The sequence below is a fragment of the Leuciscus leuciscus genome (assembly GCF_965113295.1).
Source record: "Leuciscus leuciscus genome assembly, chromosome: 19".
Lineage (NCBI taxonomy): Eukaryota > Metazoa > Chordata > Actinopteri > Cypriniformes > Leuciscidae > Leuciscus > Leuciscus leuciscus.
The window spans coordinates 8486380-8506157 of NC_138743.1; the positions used below are offsets into that span (position 1 = coordinate 8486380).

At 37.4% G+C, this 19778-nt stretch overlaps 1 protein-coding gene across 8 annotated transcripts in view; it reads right to left on the reverse strand.

Annotated features, from left to right (window-relative positions):
* The window catches only part of afdna (afadin, adherens junction formation factor a), a gene marked incomplete at its 3' end in the record, with an annotated part of 115343 nt that extends 100731 nt beyond the window's left edge, over positions 1–14612 (reverse strand). For 4 of the 8 annotated variants that reach the window (XM_082146597.1, XM_082146598.1, XM_082146602.1 and 1 more), the window contains exon 1: positions 14241–14612. In XM_082146597.1, the coding sequence (XP_082002723.1) occupies positions 14241–14342 (102 nt within the window). In that variant the 5' untranslated portion in view covers positions 14343–14612. The remainder of the gene's footprint in view (positions 1–14240) is intronic. The other 4 variants (XM_082146599.1, XM_082146601.1, XM_082146600.1 and 1 more) reach the window with 1 other exon arrangement.
* Between the last annotated feature and the right edge of the window lie 5166 nt (positions 14613–19778).

The following is a 19778-nucleotide window of genomic DNA, read 5'->3' on the forward strand; positions in this document are numbered from 1 at the left end:
AACCTATAAATAACCCATGAATCAAAACAGAACACAGTATCGGGACTCAATTTATTTGAACATTAAACATAAGCATGAATCTGCCATTCAATAACACCTAGTGTTTACTCTTTCATTTTCAGTCTGGATTGGTTGAAGGAGTTACCAGATACGAAACAGAGCGGGTAGGTGTAATTTATTACCCCAACAACAGCAATGTCACAAATCATGCTCGGCAAATACTCAACTGCGATGACGGGTGCGTTAATAAATGAGAGGAGCAAGGTTAGGCCACGGCATTACAGTAGAAGCATTGTAACCGGAGCGATCACAAGGGTGTCGCTCCATTTACTGTCTCCTGAGCTGGAGTAATTTACCTCGCTCCTGAAATCTTCCCACAAGGCCACTGGGCCTGATGAGAACTGCCCCTTCAGCTCAGACTGGCAGTAAATTGAGGGGAGGATATAGTCCCCAGTTAAATAAAATCCAGTGGTTAAGTGGCAGAAGATTTAAATGCTCTACCGATCACAGAGTGGGAGAGATTTCTTTCCCTTGACACTTGCAATTCAGCCATGAGTCATGGGAAGTTACAAGGATCTCTCCTATAAAACCTTCATCATGGACACACCGTGTCATTACAGCTGAAAAAACATAAACCTGTGGTGCGACAGGACAAGGGATAATCAGACAAGAAAATGACACACTCCAGAATACAGTCAACGTGAAATCATGGACGTCACGTCATGTAAACGCAGTCATAAAACAAGGTGTAGCTGTCCAGATGGTTCTAACCTTTAATGGAAAGGTCACATATACACATCCAATTTATCTTAGTGTCTTTTATAAAAATATCATCAACTGCAAATAAACAACATGTCATCGAATGAACAACTAGTCAGTAATCATAATAATTAAAGGTTAACTTTAAATACACAAAACTCACTTTGTTTTGAGACAGACATCACTGAAAGTAATGAAAACCTACAGTTCAGTGGGTGAGTCTGATTCAGTGAAGGATTCATCAGACTGATTTAAACCAGTTTATGAGTATTTTTGAAGATTCATTAAAATATGAAAGGTTTAATACTAAGAGACGGGGATTTGAACAAGCCATTAAGGATCATGTGACACTGAAGACTGTAATGATTAATGATGCTGAAAATTCAGCTTTGCCATCACAAGACAGGAATAAATTACATTTTATAATATATTCAAATAGAAAACAGTTATTTTAAACCGTAATATTACTGTTTTACTGTATTTTTAATAAAATAAAATGAATGCTTGGTGTGCATGAGAGACTTCGTTCAAAAACATTAACAAAATTGTGTTAATCCTAAACAAATTTTGTGTTTCACAGAAGAAAAAGAGTTCCACTTGACTATTCTTTAACATTTATGATGAGGGAAATGCAAAAAAAATATTTTTTGCATTTTGGAAAACCTATGGGACATGTGCAAACTCATAGGTTTGACAGATCCAAAACAGTGTGTATGTGTGTGTGTGTACACATCAGTATCGGGTTCAACTAGTGACAAACACCCACACACCAAGGCCTCTAAATTATGCAACAGCGCACAGTCCTATTACATCTGCCTTGAGCGGACTTGTACGGTAAGGACATTTTGTTTGCTGACGCATCCAATTATGCCCGATTAATTCACAATTATTCAGGAAACGATTATTGTTCAGATTGCATCCAAATGATCCTTTCGAAGGCTTGCTTCAGCAAAGTTAACACTCGGTGTGTGACTAAACAGAGAAACTTTGCAAAGAGGTGAAACTCAAGCCTCGTTTAAACTTTCATTACGGCCACACACTGGGGCGATGAGCTACTCCTCCAGTCAATGAATGCAATGACTATAGAGGGGAATTCAAGCCACACAACGAGGGTGTGCCAGTCGTTCACTTTAAATAGTTTATAAACAAACAACTCGGTTCATAAATGCATCTCAAAACCCAACCATTTTCAACACCTCCTTTCCCTGCTTGTCTGTGGAAGCCAGACTGCAGCCGGACTGCTCGTTCCATATGGAAGTGATTTTTCCAAGCAGGATTTCCCCCAAGGTTCACGCCAAGCACTACACCACCCATCAGAACCAGACAGCATACAGTGGACCGCATCCCCACACCTACAAAACCACCCAGAAGGCCCGCAAACCTCGTCTGTCCCTGCATCTGCAGCCGAGACGATGCTCACGTCATGCTTGTAACATCTATACATGTGATTTCAAATTGGGCAGAGCAGGTTTCATAAACAGAAACAGATGAAGTGAAGACATCTGTGCAGGGAGGAGCTGCTTTTCATGTCGAAAGACGCTCTCTGGGGTCAAAATCGCAGTCTAGTTCAATAACCATCTGAGGGGCGGTGCTGTACTTGGAAACTCTCCCCTGCAGAGGTCATCTCCCATACATGCATTGTCTACTTGTTGCAATATTATTGCTCTCGGTAGGTAACGTCCCCCCTGCTCGGGGCCCTGGCGGGGTGGAGAGCTACAACGGAAAGGCCCGGACGACTGCCAAAGAAAGCACTTGCTCCGCTCAGGTATGGCTGTTACAATGCAGAAAGATCTGCTTTTTCAGGCTGGATTTAACATTCAAAAAATTTTAATGGACTAAAACACAAGCTAACACTGTTTATTGGCCTTATGGTGGTCTGCATGGACTAAACGCAGGAAATTAAGGCAGAACTGATTAAAAGGATTGTCGTCCTCATTATAAACTAGCCAATAATAGGCTTTACATCACAGCCTGCCAAAAGCACAATTTGCTACTTGCTATTGCCAGTCGATTGTAGATGGTATTGGAAGTACCTTAGGAGAGAAGTACTTTTTAAAAGTGTAGGCTATACTTTTTAAAACTTGCCTAACACACTAAAACAATTACACTAAACAACTAAAAGCCACAAAACGATTTTCATTGGACAAAAAAAAAAAAAAGCTGTTAAGTCACACTTCAAATGTAATGATCAAAAATCACATTTAGTTAGGGCTACAGGATATGGGGAACAATGTAATAGTGATTTTTCTATAAAAATTGTGAAAGCTTCAGGTCTGCTGTTCTTGTCTGTAGGGTTGCATAATTTGGTCCAACATTTTGTGATTATATATCAACATATCATATAAAAATGTAAATGTAATAATTACAATACTAATATTTAATTCTCATTACAAGTTTGGGAAGATGGTTGGTGCATGTTGCATTCCCATATACACACTATTAGCAATTCAAACGAAGCACATGGAGAGATGAGCTCATGTGGAGCAGCATTTACTGCGAACCGAGCCGCTCTGAGACACTGAAATCATGAGCTGCTCGAGTGTAGAAGAACACATTCTTTTGATTAATCATCCAGCCCTACATTTAGTTGTCACTGAAAACTTAGACCAAAAAAACAAAAAGTTAGAAAATTTTTCCTTAGTGAGATCCTAAATGCATTTAAGAGGCAAACGAATAGATTCGGGAAGCAGAACATCCTCTCTGAGGCCTGTGGTTCTTCCACGCCAGTCGGGATCATCAGTCATTAGGCATTTCCTGGGCTGTGATTTAGCAGAGCACTTTCAGACAGCGAGTAGCTGACAGGGCCGTCCCCGTTCTCCGTCCCATGAGAGCAGGAGGCCTTTCTGCTGTGGTTGAACTCTCATTCCAGTGTTATCTTAAGGCCAGCACACACACTCACAGGATGGCTCTGCTTATCTCCTCTGTCCAACACAAACAGGGAGCTGACGCTGTGGTCATTTTCCCTCAACCCCTCTCAGCAGCCGAGCTCGGCCCCCATAATTCAGCAGAGATTACGAGCACAGGGTTTTTTTTTACCCATATGCTTTTTAGACTGAATCAGTAGATCTTTTTCAGCACTAATTTAAAATAAAGTGAAATGGATTTAAATACAATAAATGCATTAAATAGAGCAAACTTCTTAGCCAAAAGCATCCTTAATGCAAGACAAAATACTGAATATACAAAAAATTCTTGCATGCACAAAACTCTCAAAACTCAAGTGTTTTGTTTTAGTATTACTAGTAAATATGCACCCATCTGCTGCTGAACGAGGTCATATAGGATCAGCCATCAAAATTGCACAACAATGGCCATTTTCAGTGCAACACGCATTACAACAACAGTGATATCAGCCGGCATGATACGGCCTGATTGTGCTCTGAGAAACCACATTTCGCACTCAAAAGCACTGAAGTAATAATGCAGACACTGCGCTGTACCATGGACCTTTCAACGAGCTGTAATGATGTCATAGCCACACATTCTGTGATGGGCATTCCTCAGTCCAACCAAATGTGAAGCTCTTTTGTGCTGAAGTAAGGACAGGAACACTATACCTCACAGTTTCAAAGATAATACACGATCGCGGTCGTACGGGGAGCGTGGATGAACCAACACAATGGGTAGTGAATCCACACCCTATTTCGACCGGGTGAGATTGTTTAGACTTAATGAGTTTGAACTAGGGCTAGAACTTATTAATCGAATAATCTAACGATTAATTTTTTCTGGTGAATCTATTGTCTATTTACTGAATAGCCAATTAATCATTTGGTTAATTTACAAAATAAATAATAACTAAATCTATGTACAAACTTGTACCTAATGATACTATTCATGACAAAAGATAAGGTTTGTGCAGTGTAGGCCTATTTAGGAAAGGTGTGTTCAGTCACTTTACAGCCGCAATTTACGGCTTAAATCGAATTATTTAAAGTGTAAATCCAGAAATATTTTGTTCATTCAGGAGATTAAAGTAGCTGCTTGAATATGTTCATTCAGCTGTATGATCAACAACCATCACAACCGCTCAAATGCTGCACTTGTTCCGGTGAGAAGACGTACAAGAAGGTGAGATCGTGAGGCGCTGTCAAATATATTTTGAGCGCTGTTATATATTGTTCATCCAAAGCATCACTGAAATATTAAAAAAAATATATTTATCTATATTAAAAGTTATGATTTATTATTTACTCTTACTGTTATGTTTTTCAATGATTCGATGATATTACAAAGTGAAACTATTACATGTGTTTTTCATTGCAGGTTTTTCAATTTAAAAAAAATCTTTCCATTTTTATAACTTTTAGTGAAATTGTTTGGTAGTCAGAGTGCGTGCGTGCGTAAAAATATTTTTTGAGAGCCAAAAAAGTTTGAGAACCACTGATTATGTCGACGCCTCATTCCAGCCCTTGTTTGACGACCACACAGAAAATAAGACTGGACACTGAAAGAGTTGAAAGTGTGGAACATTCCAGACCAATGAAAACGGGCCAATGTGTGCCTCAAACATGGAATTTCCACTTGCTTAGTTTTCCTTAATTATGAGAGAAAAAGGCTTATTCCCATCAACCTTATTTGACATTACGGCTAATCCCACCAACATTCAATTTTACTTTAATTATATTTGGATTACATTTTGATCCAATCTGCATAAAAATATCTCCATCAAGGACATGGCAGCACAGTGAGCGCACAATATTATGAAATCAAATATTGAGAATGATATGGCTCACATTGGTAACAGCACCTGTTTATTGTTATTTTTAATATAACATTTTAAAGAAATATATATAATAATAAAATATACATGGTTTTACCATTTGATACATAACTGTACTAAGGCACCATCAAAGTACTTTCTGTAAAAAACCAATGCAGTAAACAAGAACAGGCCTCATGAGCGGTCAAGAGAACTTGGACAAGGCGTTCCAGCCTGCTCGCCAACCGAAAGAGAGTTTCACGCTCATGGGAGGACACATGCGTAGTGTAACAACAAAAGATGCATTCCAAAATGTGCAACACACCACAAAATATTTGGCTACGCTTTGAGGAACATTTGCACTTTAGAAACAGACTTCAGGAGGGTGTGATGATGGGTCAGATTTCTCAACACCAAGCATTCAAAACAATACCATCAGAGATCTACTCTAAAATTATATATTGTAAAAAGCATATTCATGCCTAAATTTAGGATATTCATTCAATGAGTCTGGGGAATGTAAAAAGAGAATTAACTGAAATAAAAGAGTCTGTCTGTGGTTGTAAATTGATGAGAGAGCATGTTGGAAAGAACAGCACAAACAAACAAGTCGACAGCTCTGAAAAGCCGTCTGATCCTGTGAGGTCACCTGTGTGTGACTACACTACATACACGCACACAAGAATAGCGGGTCTGCGCACAATGGGTGTTTGTTGGCGGGGACGATGGCCAATCAGGTCAGCCCTGGAGCGGCCACTGACTGACCATCGGGCCTCCCAGGAGATTAATAGAGACTGACAGGCCAAGGCTAGGGCTGGGATCAGACCTCCCATTCACAGGACATCCATCCAGTCTAACGACAGCCATTCAGCACTGTGACAATAAGGCGTTTGTGTGCACAAACCACAGAACCACCTCACAAAAATAACAGGATCAAAGTCACTGGGTGGATGAAGGAAATCTAGGTGCCTTGATCTTGGACTATGTGGATAGGTGATGCATTATATGCATCAAATACTATAAAAACAACATGCTTCTGAATTGCTACTTGTAGTCCATTTAATATGCACAAAGATATGCAAGGCACTAATTCATGTTTTTGACATGCTTTAAAAAATATATATATTTGGCCTTTGTGAAATTAACTAATAATTAATATTTTCAATTAATAATAGAAAGTTTTCATCCACTTATTTGTATGTGAATTTTGGGATTTCGCATAAAAAGCACTGGGTGGAAACACCAAAATGTGCATAAATTCCCATAAAATGTGCATGCCCATGAAAATACCTTTGCGCTCAAATGAGGCGGATCATTTTGGACAGAAACACATGTACCGAATAGAGAAGTCAACTCATGTGACTTCAACAGAGAAGTCACAAGACTGTGATTAGATAACTGGACTAACCAGCGGATCAATTTCATTGCACAGCATCCCAAATGTTGGTTTGATCATTCTGTAATGCCTGAGCCAAATTCGGTCATCAAAATGGTTGGGTATAATGACCTCCCAGAAGTATCTCACACGATTGAATTCCCAAAGACCAGACATCCGCTTCTGAACGCAAGATAACATGACAGTGTTTATTGCGTTTCATCTACACGCTCTGAAACACAAGTCATTTATGATGTACGAATAAAGAGCCACAATGGCTTCCCCGATTTGAACAACTTTCCTTTTTATTACAGATATTTTGTGCTAATTTCCCAGGAAGTGATGATTTTGTTCTCTTGGACACATAGGATGGAACCGGTGCTTTATTCGCTAATGTCTTATGCAATATCCCAATTTTGCTAATTTGCAATTTTGGATGGAAACATAGCTAATATAATCAAAAAGTCAAATTCCATTGTGTTAAAAACATAAAAAAAAAAAAATTATATATATATAAAAAGGTAGGCCTAGTTAAAAAGCATTTCATAGGTAAAAACAAATTCCTTTTCATTATATTTTTCCATTATATTCTTATAAATTTCCATTAAGAAAAACAAAGCAGTTAAATTTCGCTATAATCATTACATTTCGAAAACATAGGATACATATACAGTATTCATCATTTTGATCTACAAACTAAATTTATTATTGAACACCACATTCAAATTAACCATAACTGAAACATTCAAAAGACAATGCAAGTAGTACTGATGTTTTTATATAAACAGTAACTTTAATGTGATTACTGAAAAACTAAAGATTACTCATTTATAAATCAATTATCAAACTAGCTGCAGCCCTACTTCGTGAAGTTAACACCAATTCTTAAGGATGCACCGATACCGACACCAGTACTCGGGTGTCGATCCAATAATGTGCTCATGTACTATAGCGCTCGTAAAACTACCCCCGATACAACTGCACCCGTTACCACTTTAACGTAACGTTTCACATATCGCGGCTAAAAACGCATGGAGAGCGCGGCCGCACCGTTTCTGTAAAATGTTTCACCTTCTTTCCGCAAGCGCTTGCGCTCCCGTGGCGTCTGTCGTTGCTATGCAACCATGAACATAGGCATGCCTGGAAAACGAGCCTCGCCTACATTTGAAATAACGAATTTGCACGCGCGAAAAACGCGATTTGTGAACGGCCCCTTATGGCAACCTGACATTAGCCTAACCTATCGTCAGTTGAGAAGGTAGTGGGAGGAGGAGTAATGTCAGCCGTTTGGAGATATTTTAAGATAAGCAATGATGATAAAAGTAGCGTAGACTGCAAACTATGGTCTGCAAAATTGTCAAGAGAAGGGGTGAGAAATAGCTCTTTAACACAAGCAATTTGATTATACAAGGCATATTTACTTTGTTACAGTCAGAGAATGAAAAACATCTGATGAAAATTAAACATTGTTAGAAGAACTGTAATGGTATTATTAAGTACTCATATTGGTACTTGGTATCGGCAAGTACCCAAATGTAAGTACTTGTACTGAAAAAAAGTGGTACCATTTCTGATTCTCTGTTGACAACCTCTCACGCTGAACTTGCACAACAGAGCCGATTAGCTTTTTTCAAAGCTCTCTTGCAGGAGGGAGGGTGAAGCACATGTGTGTGTACGAGTGGAATACAGTCGCTGTACGAGGAGGAAAAGCGTGAGAGTGGAACACAATGATTCCGATAGCAACCCCACCCTCTGCACCACGTGAGGCCACTTGTTATGATTCAACACGCAGCCTTTGCACAGGAGCTCAGTCAGCGGCTAAAGGTTCAGAGAAAAACACCAGCCAAAACCTGAACCTGTCACAGAACTTCAGAGAATCACAGAGATTTAGAAACGCAGATTTCATCATAAAACATTCTGAATAATAAATGAATGCCAAATTACTTCATAACGGATCAGAACTAGGAAATTGCTAAACATGGGATATTTTAACAACCTCATGAAATAGCTTTCAGTCCATGTCTGTTAGATTTGAGCCTATATACTAGTGAAATCCTAAATTGACAAAAAAGACAAGTATATATTAATTGTCTTCTAGCAAAATGGACCAAAAATATTTAAACACATTTTAACGCTTTACGTCCTTTCCCATTCATCAATAGTTTGCAAAGAAAATTGATAGAATTTACGTATTTTGAAAGCGTCTTCATCTCTTTCATTCATGGTACAAGTTGTCAAATGTGATGTAATTTAAACTGAATGTTATTTTCTGAACACCATTTTAATCAAAAACATCTCGCCCTTACTTTCCTGTTTTAACAGGAAATACGCCAACACAGGGGAAAAATCCGCTCTAACCATTTTATGGGAGTTTTTGTGATAAGAGACAGTTCCATGGCAAAAATAAAAGACAGATAAAGCACAGATATTCTTGATGATGTACCCAAAAGTGCATTAAAATCCCCTCAGATTAGGGAACCATGGATTAGGATTTTTAAATTACTGCTGAGGGAAACCTCTTGAGTTTTATACCTACACAATTACAGCGCAGACCGCAGTACATTTCTCACAAAAAAAAAAAAAGAAGGAAATCCAGGCTCAGATTGTGCACATTTAAAGGCATGAAAATCACCATGGAGATGATTTCCCAGAGAGCCACACGCTGTTGAGGTGACAAAGCCTCTTCATTTCTAATACAACATTTTCATACCCACCAAAAAGTTGCATCTTTTAGCTTGCGCACCTCATTGAACACAAAGACTTGAGTCTCCGATGCCCTGAGAAATCAGAATTAAAGTTAATTTAATGCAGTATGTGATTATAATCCACCAGAAAGGCAGCAATGTCCTAATGCAGAGCTTGTTCTGCAAAGAAGTCACATCTAATGTTCTCTAATATCACGGAGTATAAAATTATACAAGATGAAGTTTTGCACACAAGAACACTATTTGCCTACAAACACTACATAGCCACTGCCTCCACTAACAGTTATTTATCAGCAATTGTGCATCATAAACACATTATGCAAACATGCAGAGAGACTTAAAAACATAATATCAGATCTAAAGCTCTCTATAAAGTCAACAAGTGTAAATGGTTGCCAAATTAGCACTATTATATATTAAATCCATTCAGTTAGATGCTTCAACCATGAGGAAGAGAGAGTGAGTCTGCATACGCAAATATTTTCCCACGTCCACAAGTGACACTGAACTATCACCTGCTGGGAACAATCAGGTTAAGCGAAGATACTACCATGGGAAAACCTGATTTGATTACTCTTTCACGTCACCTTTACCCTGAGCTACACATTATATGCTGAAAGAATATGCTGACTGTGTAACAATCTGTGTCACAATCTTTAAAGGTATACCCTCTAGGACACAAATACTAGAGATTGAGGAATGTTGATTTGTTTTATGCTTAATTGTCCAATAAACAACTTGCAGAACTGAAATGTAATAATTTCTGCTTTTAGATCAACTAATATCTAAATCATTCGTCATTAGCTTCTGAACAGCCTGCTTTCCTTGACTAATACTGTACATTAGGGTTGTCACAGTACAAAAATGCATTTTCCAATGCATCAACTTTGGAGAGCGTTTTCAAAAAGCTTTGTTTTCGTTAATAAAAACGCTGTCTCCGTGTGGTCGGATGGCCAAAACGGAGAGATAAAGATGCGTTTTCAAACGAAAACGTACTAGTGTGGACAAGGCCTAATAAACAGAAAGCAAAAGAAGAGCCTCTCAATAAAGCACAAGCTTATTGAACTCTGCAATCTCGCGAAAACTCCCGTTATACAAAAAAAGGTGTCTTAATTGTACAATGAATCTCTTATTTACATCATGTTTACACTTTGTTGGTTATAATGAAAGGATTTACTAGCGTGCGATTCGCATTGGACAAAACAAATTGTGTTTTTTATGCGTATGCATACAGTCGAACATGTAGCCTTTCAAAGTATACTCCACTTGATAGAGTGTGCAAACGGAGGCGGTTGACACATGCACTCTAGAAAGTTTCATCTTCATCCAGTGTTTCAATCAATTTAGTTCAAATTTATTTGTATAGCGCTTTTCACCATACTTATCATTTGGCAGTAGTGTCTGTGCTATTTTTCTCCAGAAGTTATCAAATGTCTGTATTCTTTTAAAATTAAAGTTACGGCTATCTTTTCAATGCGGGCGTCTGTTGTTTTTGAGGTCTGTGGGAAGCAGAACGAGGACGAGGCCGAGGGCCGTGGGAACGGGGTGAAGCCAGTCGCGTCAGCTGCGCGCCGTACCAGTCTCGGGTTTCTCACGAAGGATCTTCGGAAGCATAAAAGGAGGAGCGATGACAGTAAAGGAAGAGAGAGGACCAGGCCTGGACTATTTTAAGTTGTGTTTTGTTTATGTGTGTGTCTTTTTATTTTATATGAATAAAGTTGTCAAATGTTCGCCGGTTCCCGCCTCCTTTTGCCCTGATCCTTTAACTTCGTTACACAGTGTTTGGTATTTTGTTGTTGTTTCATCTCTTTAGTTTCATTTTCTACTGTGAAAAAACAGCCTGCCACCTTTTGGGACAACTGATTAGTGCGAAACAAATTAATTGCGCAAAATACGTGCAGCTACAAATCTCGGCCAGAGAACGTACTATTCTAGTGACGAAAATTAAGTATTCTGGAATCTAAAGCCAGAGACGTTTGCTTTGCTAGATAATCATTTCCATAATCTTTTGTGTTTTTTTTTTTTTTGCCTTTTCAGCCATGGAATGGGCATCCAACACTTGCCAAAACGGTTGTCACAGAGCCAATCTTAGCCAGTGTGAGACACATGGGAATGGAATCACAAGGTTTTAGTAGGGAGGGGACAGTGAGGGCCATGCAACTGTTTCTGGTGGACATGACAGATGCAAATACAGGAAATGATGGCATGCCTCATTTTGTTCCTTCATTCTATTATAAACACTGTGCTGACGGGTGAAAGGCTTGGTTTTTGTATTTCGGAATCAAATGTGTTTCATTAAACCATTCAGTTGCCTTATTACAAACAATTGCCTTATGTATCTTCTCTTAAAGCTCAAATAATCTTATGAAAGATTGTGAAAAATGTCATACTTTAATCATCTTATCTTGTAACTTTTTAGTTATCATATTAAAAAAAATATTCCATTTCCATTTAATATCTTAGTAGGTGCTTCATTAAAAAAGCAAATTACAAACGAGCAACATTGTAATGTTTAATAAACAGAGGGAGCTACAGGAAGTAAGCAGACTTCATAAACACTATCCATATTCAAACATGAAATGTTGTATGTAACAGGAAGATGCCACATGCAAAACCATCCCTACTGCAATCCCAGAAAACCAAGATGATAAATTATTAATGTAATAAATGACTTAGCTAAACACACTTGCTTATTTATTAAATGTATAACAAGGCACTTTTTAAGTCAGCCCAAAATCTCCAAATTTGAATTGTAAACACACCGCAATCCCAAATGACTGTGATATTAAAACTGACAATGAAAGAACAGCAGAGTCCATCCTTGCACTACTCAGGATAGAGGCACAAAACAAATCCTTACATGAATCCAAATGCAGCCCAAATGCATGCAATTACACTTTTTCTCTTTAAAACTTAGAATATCCAAGTGGACAAACATACATGTTAGCATTTCAAAATGCATATTTTCATGCATGCATCTATGAGCTAATGAGGTGACGTTAAGAGAAATAGACTGATAATCAGAATCTGTCCATTTTAACGTCTGGTCTACTGATTTACGACATCATTTGTGTCTCCAAAAATATACAGTAGCACCAGCAGAACCCTTCAATTATCCCATTGCACATTCTACTGTAAACAACAGTGCTTCACAGGTAAAGTAACCAATTTATCTAATGAGCTGTTTAGTGTTTACATAAATTACTCCTTACATAACTCATTATCAAGTGAGAAATGCTAAGCATTTTAAACTTAACATCCCTAGCCAGCCACAGCCCAAAACAAAAAGATAAATGATTTGCAATCTAATGACAACAATAGAAATTCTCGATAGTAGATCTGCACATTGGTGATTAAAAAAAATTAAAATAAAAAATCAGTACGGTTTTAAAACAACAATAATATTTGGCGATCTAGTTACTATACAGTATGCCAGTGAATAAAATGTGACAATAGAAGCAGGCTTGCAAATCGGCTGTCACAATTGGTTGGAGGACTAGACGATTACGTCATCACTGGCTCTTCGACACTCCCGCTGATCTTAGGAGTTTGTGCTCATAAAGGGGGTGCTTGTAGGGGTTCTCCTATGCACTGTCCACTTCTTCCTAATCACCCTCTAAAGACCAAAACAACCCTAATCTAGGCTTTTATTGTGTCACATCAGCAGGTGCTTCGGGGGCTCAATATCACTTATGCATGAATTATTAAGGGCCAAAGAATATTCTCAGAGCCTATGGGGGTTTCCAGTAAATCAGCAGGAGAGACCCCCGACCTGATGCTTTACCCCCAACCCCCTTCATTCAAAGCATTCATGCACTGCCCGCCTAAAAACACTAATTCTCTACCAAAAGTGGCTTGCAATCCAATGCATCTGCAGGTGCCAAAGTGCATGCACGTCCTCAAGAAAACCAATGCTTGTTAAACACCCCATTGATCGCGCGATTGTTTGCATCGAAAACACGCTGATCTAGGCTAATATTTAAGCAAAAATAGTCAATGCATGCTCATGCACCAGAATGACAACATGCATGACATTAAATGACGCTTGCGTTTTAAATATCTGAAAACATACACCGTGCAAATAAATGCACAACCATCGGTGCATTTCAAGTTACATCATTTATATCTAGTTTCTGGTCGCTATATTGGCCACCGACACATCTATAGACATCCTACAAAACATTTTTATGTTTATTACAATAACGGACCATCTACAACCTCATGCAACATCATCCCGCACTATTATGCAGCTGGTCTGATCTAATCTGACAGTTTTGCATGCAGCTCTGCTACAAACTGCAAGCACCGATTTTCCCCCTGTAAATGACCGGCTCGTGCACGATAAAAAACGCTTTATCGTACAACGAAAAGGCCAATGCAATGCTAAACAGCAACAGGGACCCAGCTAAAAGTGCTCGCATCTCATTCATACCAAAATATGTGTGTTTACTTCACCTTTATAATAGGCATAACCTGTAATTAACTGACTCAAAAATACACGAAATAAGTCATAAACCTAATGTCGAGATTCAGTCGTTCCAGAGCCACTTAGTGATTTAAAAAAAAAAGATAATTTATGACAGATCAAGCGCACGTTTTTTTCACTATAACAATCTCGCGTGTTGGGGGAATGAATCTCGCGGCACGGACAGCCAGGAGCTCGTGCGGCCTGTGCTCGCTCGCGGCTCCGGGGACTCACCTCAGTCGGTTGGCTGATCTCGAACAGGTCGAGCCGGTTGGCGTTCCAGTGGTTGATGATGTCGGCGAGTTTCCGCCGCTCCTCCTCTCGGCTCCCCGACATTCTCAAATCCCGACTAATTCTAGTCAAGCCGGAGAGAGAAAGAATCTGCCTTTTTCCCTCGTCGATTCGGTTTTATCCACTCAAACTGGTTTCTAATCCGACGACTTGAAATAAAAGTGAATCTGTTACACCCAGAATCTGGGCTTTCAAACGCGGTTTCTGTGGTGAGTGTCGCTCTTTCCCGCAGTCGCCGGTTAATGCACCTCAGCTCTATCGTCAACCGCTTCTACTGTTTCCGCGTTCCCTGCTCTCGTTTCGTTTGTCTTATCGCGCTCCGTGCGCGCTCCCTATGGCAAAGCAGTGGGACTGACTGGAGCTGTGCGCGCGCCCCCTATACTCCACACAAAATTCATGAAGGACGCTTACGGATACGCGCATAGCAACAATGAAAGACACATCTCGTGCCAGGCACTTATTCAAAATACTTTATTGTGTTCGCGGATGTCGTTTGATTAAATTGTATAGGCATATTTAAGATTTTCCTACGTGATAAAATAAAATAAAATAAAAATAGATAGATAGATAGATAGATAGATAGATAGATAGATAGATAGATAGATAGATAGATAGATAGATAGATAGATAGATAGATAGATAGATAGATAGATAGATAGATAGATAGATAGATAGATAGATAGAATGTCAGACAGACGATATAGAATGTCAGACAGACAATAGACAGACAGACAGATATAGATAGATTGAATGTCAGACAGACAGACATAGATCGATAGATAGATAGATAGATAGATAGATAGATAGATAGATAGATAGATAGATAGATAGATAGATAGAATGTCAGACAGACGATATAGAATGTCAGACAGACAATAGACAGACAGACAGATATAGATAGATTGAATGTCAGACAGACAGACATAGATCGATAGATAGATAGATAGATAGATAGATAGATAGAATGTCAGACAGACGATATAGAATGTCAGACAGACAATAGACAGACAGACAGATATAGATAGATTGAATGTCAGACAGACAGACATAGATAGATAGATAGATAGATAGATAGATAGATGATAGATAGATAGATAGATAGATAGATAGATAGATAGATAGATAGATAGATAGATAGATAGATAGATAGATAGATAGATAGATTGATTGATTGATTGATAGAATGATAGAATGTCAGACAGATAGACAGAGATAGATAGAGAGATGCATTTGGTGGCCACAAGGCTGCTCAGTCAAACAGCATCATTATAGACCTGACATGACCAGCTGTGCACATCTGCAAAGCAATCAGCTCAATGAAGCAGGATGATCCACCATATAAAACTAATTCAATATGAGTCTGTTACATCATCAGAGCCCTGTTCCTTTGTGCACCCAAAAGTACTCATTTCAATACAATGCACTGCAATTCTGAAGTTTGCAAAGACCTTTTTAAATTAGTGGGGTTTTCGGTTTTTCAAACCCCTTGGCAATAAGTATTAAACATTATGTAACTCATCCTGAACCATTTGTACTATGAATGAGACCTGAAATTTTGTGGCTCATCTGAGTGATCTGACTTAACTATACTCACATTCTTCAGATAATGTGAAATACTTTGGTTAATAAATGAAATGGGGAACATGTTAACACAGCACAATGACCCTAAAAAAAAAAAGGCAGACAAAACCAAGACAAAAAGCATCTCTCATTTACATTTTATCTGGTCTCAGTTTTCCACTGCTGGAAGATTCTGTCTAGCGCTGCACTTTGGTGGTCTGGATAGCCAGACATCAATTGTCCATTTGAAGGGCAAATTAAAGAGAAGATAGATTGGCAAATAAATCATCATTTGCTATCTAACTGATATGTGCTTTATGAGTCAGCGTTCTTTGTGGCAGCTTTCTTCACCTCAATCTTATTTCATATTGACGCAGATCCTGGGGCAGAAACTGACAAAGCACAAATGGAAAGATCTTATTAAAAGTGCTGTAAGTGATTCTTTTGAATATCATGAAATATATCTACTATACCTGACTAATATCACTGCTGGACTCTGTAAATAATCAGAAACTAATCACAAAACTAGCATATTTGCATATCTATAATGTAATATTTATGATTCATATGCCCAAGCAACCGTTGCACTAATAATTAATTTCATAAGAAGGTCATTATTTTTTTATTTTTTTACTTCCTCTGTTGCTTATCATGATCTTACAACCTGTAAATAATTTCCCTGCCTCTATTTTACACGCGGTGATATATAGTGGTGAGGTCATGGGTAACAATAAGTAAATCACAGTGTCTCAAGCTGCAATATCTGTGGTAGAAACAGGAAGCTTGTGAGAGCCAAAGCAATATGGTTTCCTGCAGCGGTCTCTTTTTAACACCGCTTTCATTTTTTTCTCCCTACATACACACACACTCACTTTAAAGCTGAAGTTTAAGAATGAACTTTGAACTCAGAAATGTTTTTCTACAGACATCTGAAAGCACTTAGAGGATCTTTATATCTGCAACCTTCTGTGATAAGAATAGGTATAATACTGTTCAGAAACGCATACTGAGAGAGTTGCAGTAAAAGCAGAGGAATGTTCACGCTGCAGGGTGGAGGGGGAAGGAAGGTGCAACGAGGGCAACATGGAAACATCCTGCATCCTGATCCCTCCTGCCGAATCTCATATATTATCTCATTACATTCATGTAGGCAATTAAGCATCACTGACAGCAGAAAGACAACACTGTATGTTGTCATGCCAGGTCTTATGATTGGAAGTTATACACTGCCCCCGGCCTAAACAAAAAAGTCGCTGTTTGGATTTAAATGCTTACGAGTCTATGATTGGATCATTATTGCTGTGATTATTATATTTCTAGCATGTTATTGGTGACAGTTCTTCTAACCCAATTGATGGAGTGTGAAGCTTTTAATTTGTTAAACAACCATAAGACCCATCATGGCCATATTCAGGGATTAAATTCATTGAAAGTCTTGACCAAAAATGGCTCCAATAGACTCAAGTATTTGCATATTTAAATCCAAACAGTGACTTTTTTTTGTCTGGGCTGTGTATATTCATTAGGATATATTGCAAAAGGGATAAGAAATTGTAATATATATTTTTATACAAATTAATATAATAATATAATATAACATAACATAATATAATATAATATAATATAATATAATATAATATAATATAATATAATATAATATAATATAATATAATATAATATAATATAATATAATATTATTATTATACAGTAGTGGCCAAAAGTGATGTCCAGCCTAGGAAAAATTAAATCTTTACCCTTTTTTATTTTTTTTTATTATCAAAATATTATTAAACATTTGTTGGGGATATTTTGGGGATATTTAATTTAATTTTATCAATCAATAAATTCCTCTTGAAAAAAACTTTGTTGTATTATTTTAATTTAATACTGTGAAGCTGCTTTGATACAATCTGTATTGTGAAAAGCGCTACAAGTAAACTTGACTTGACTTGACTTGACTTAATCATATTATGTAATTGTGGTCAGAGTCCCAAAAAAATGTGTTTGTGATAATGCAATGAAACATGCCAAATTGTGCGGACATAATTTTTGGCCAGGCTATCATACAAAGAAATTATGAACACAACGAGATATGCAAAAGCAAGCGAGAACCAACGAGATATTAATAACTGATTATGTTAGTAAATGTATACTCTTTGCAAAATGTATGCTATATTTGCATTTTGTTTTGCATTGTAAATTAAAACCTGCAGCTGTAGTTTGCAAAATAATTTTGTCAAATAAATATCTTAACCAATTTTAATGTTTTGTTTTTCCTTATACTGTATATATAAATATATAAAGAAAAATATATAAATATTTAAATATAATATATAATATTTGATTTTTTAATCAAACTTGTACACTAAAAAAATTATATGAGCAATAATTTATAACAACATGTTTTTTTAAATTGCTCTAACTCTTTTAATAAGTTACACAATATTTAAAAAATTTAAGTCAGTTTAATGTAATTTAAGTAGAAAAGACTTTAATATCTAAGTTCATTGTACTTAAAAATTTAAGGCAGCAACTTTTTTTATACAGTGTAGGGTCATAAAAAACAAATATCCTCTCTTGGACAACACTTTTGGCCACTGTTATATTAAAATGTATATATTGAGCAAAACTATTACAAAACTATAATATACTGCATACTATATACTGTATATAAACAGTAAAAGAGTTTTGCTCAATTGAAATGTTCTCTTACTGAATGTTTCACTGGAAGTAACTGGTTGTGAATGCTGTTACATGTTGATATTACTGTAAATGTGTGGTGCTTTTCTTACTTGTAAATGCAGGCAAAATACAAAGTGGTGAATATGAAGTTAGGAACTCAGCGTCTTGAGAAAAGTTACTCTTTAGGGACAAAAAAAAAAAATGAAAGCAGCTGTAACTAAAAATGACACACCCTGAGCTGCTCTGGAATATCATCCATGATTTAATAAACTCTTTTTATATCCGTGCTTGCACACAACGGTAATGCATCACTTCCACATTAAATATTTCATGGAACCAGATAAACATATTGTGCATTTCAAGTAAAAATAGTACAAGCATGAATGCATTCATCTGCTTTAAAAAAAATATCCCTTGTAATTTTATGCTTTTGTATTGTGCAAAACAGCAATTTTAAAGATAAAACTGTGTCGCAGAAGTAGTTCGCAGAAGTGTTCCAGATCATTATTAAGGTTAATAGGCATTTGAACACTCAAAAGTTGATCTGATAATCATCAGACCTTGAACTGTCTTTGCTGAGCACCACCTCAGCTTGTGTTGCTCAGCAAAATCTGTATTGACATAGTCTGTTTCCACTGACATGTCATACTGTAGGCCCATATGGTCAGAGTGCCACTTTCTTTATATCATAGGAGATGATGAACTGCATGTGGAAGTTTTGACATTTGCACAGAACAACCCATGCTAAAGAACACGGGACATGCACAAAGCAGTGGCCATTAATGCAGTCAATGTGAAATGTTGTCAATCCATTTTACATGTGACAAATTTATGAGGGGAACAGAATATTCAGTGAGAAAAAATTTAAAATGACTCATTTACAATAACACCAGACATTTGTATTTTACCTCCAGGTGCTTCAAGATATACATGCCTTACCCAGAGCCAAAAGTGTCTAAATGGACAACACAATAAGAAACATCTCAGCTTTGTCTCACTGATCCACCCAGCCCATCTGTAAGTCATTGAACTCAAACCCAATGAGACCAATTACCCACCATCTTGCACGTACATCACATTTTCACTGAGAGAAACCAAGGCTGAATCTTTAGGTGACAGAAATCAAGCTCTATTTCGAGGCCTAAAAAAAGACAGATCTGAAATGAAACTTAATTCATACATGGTGTCAATGCAGTAGAGTCTAAGCTTATGTCGTATTTAACAGTGTGGAGGAATGTG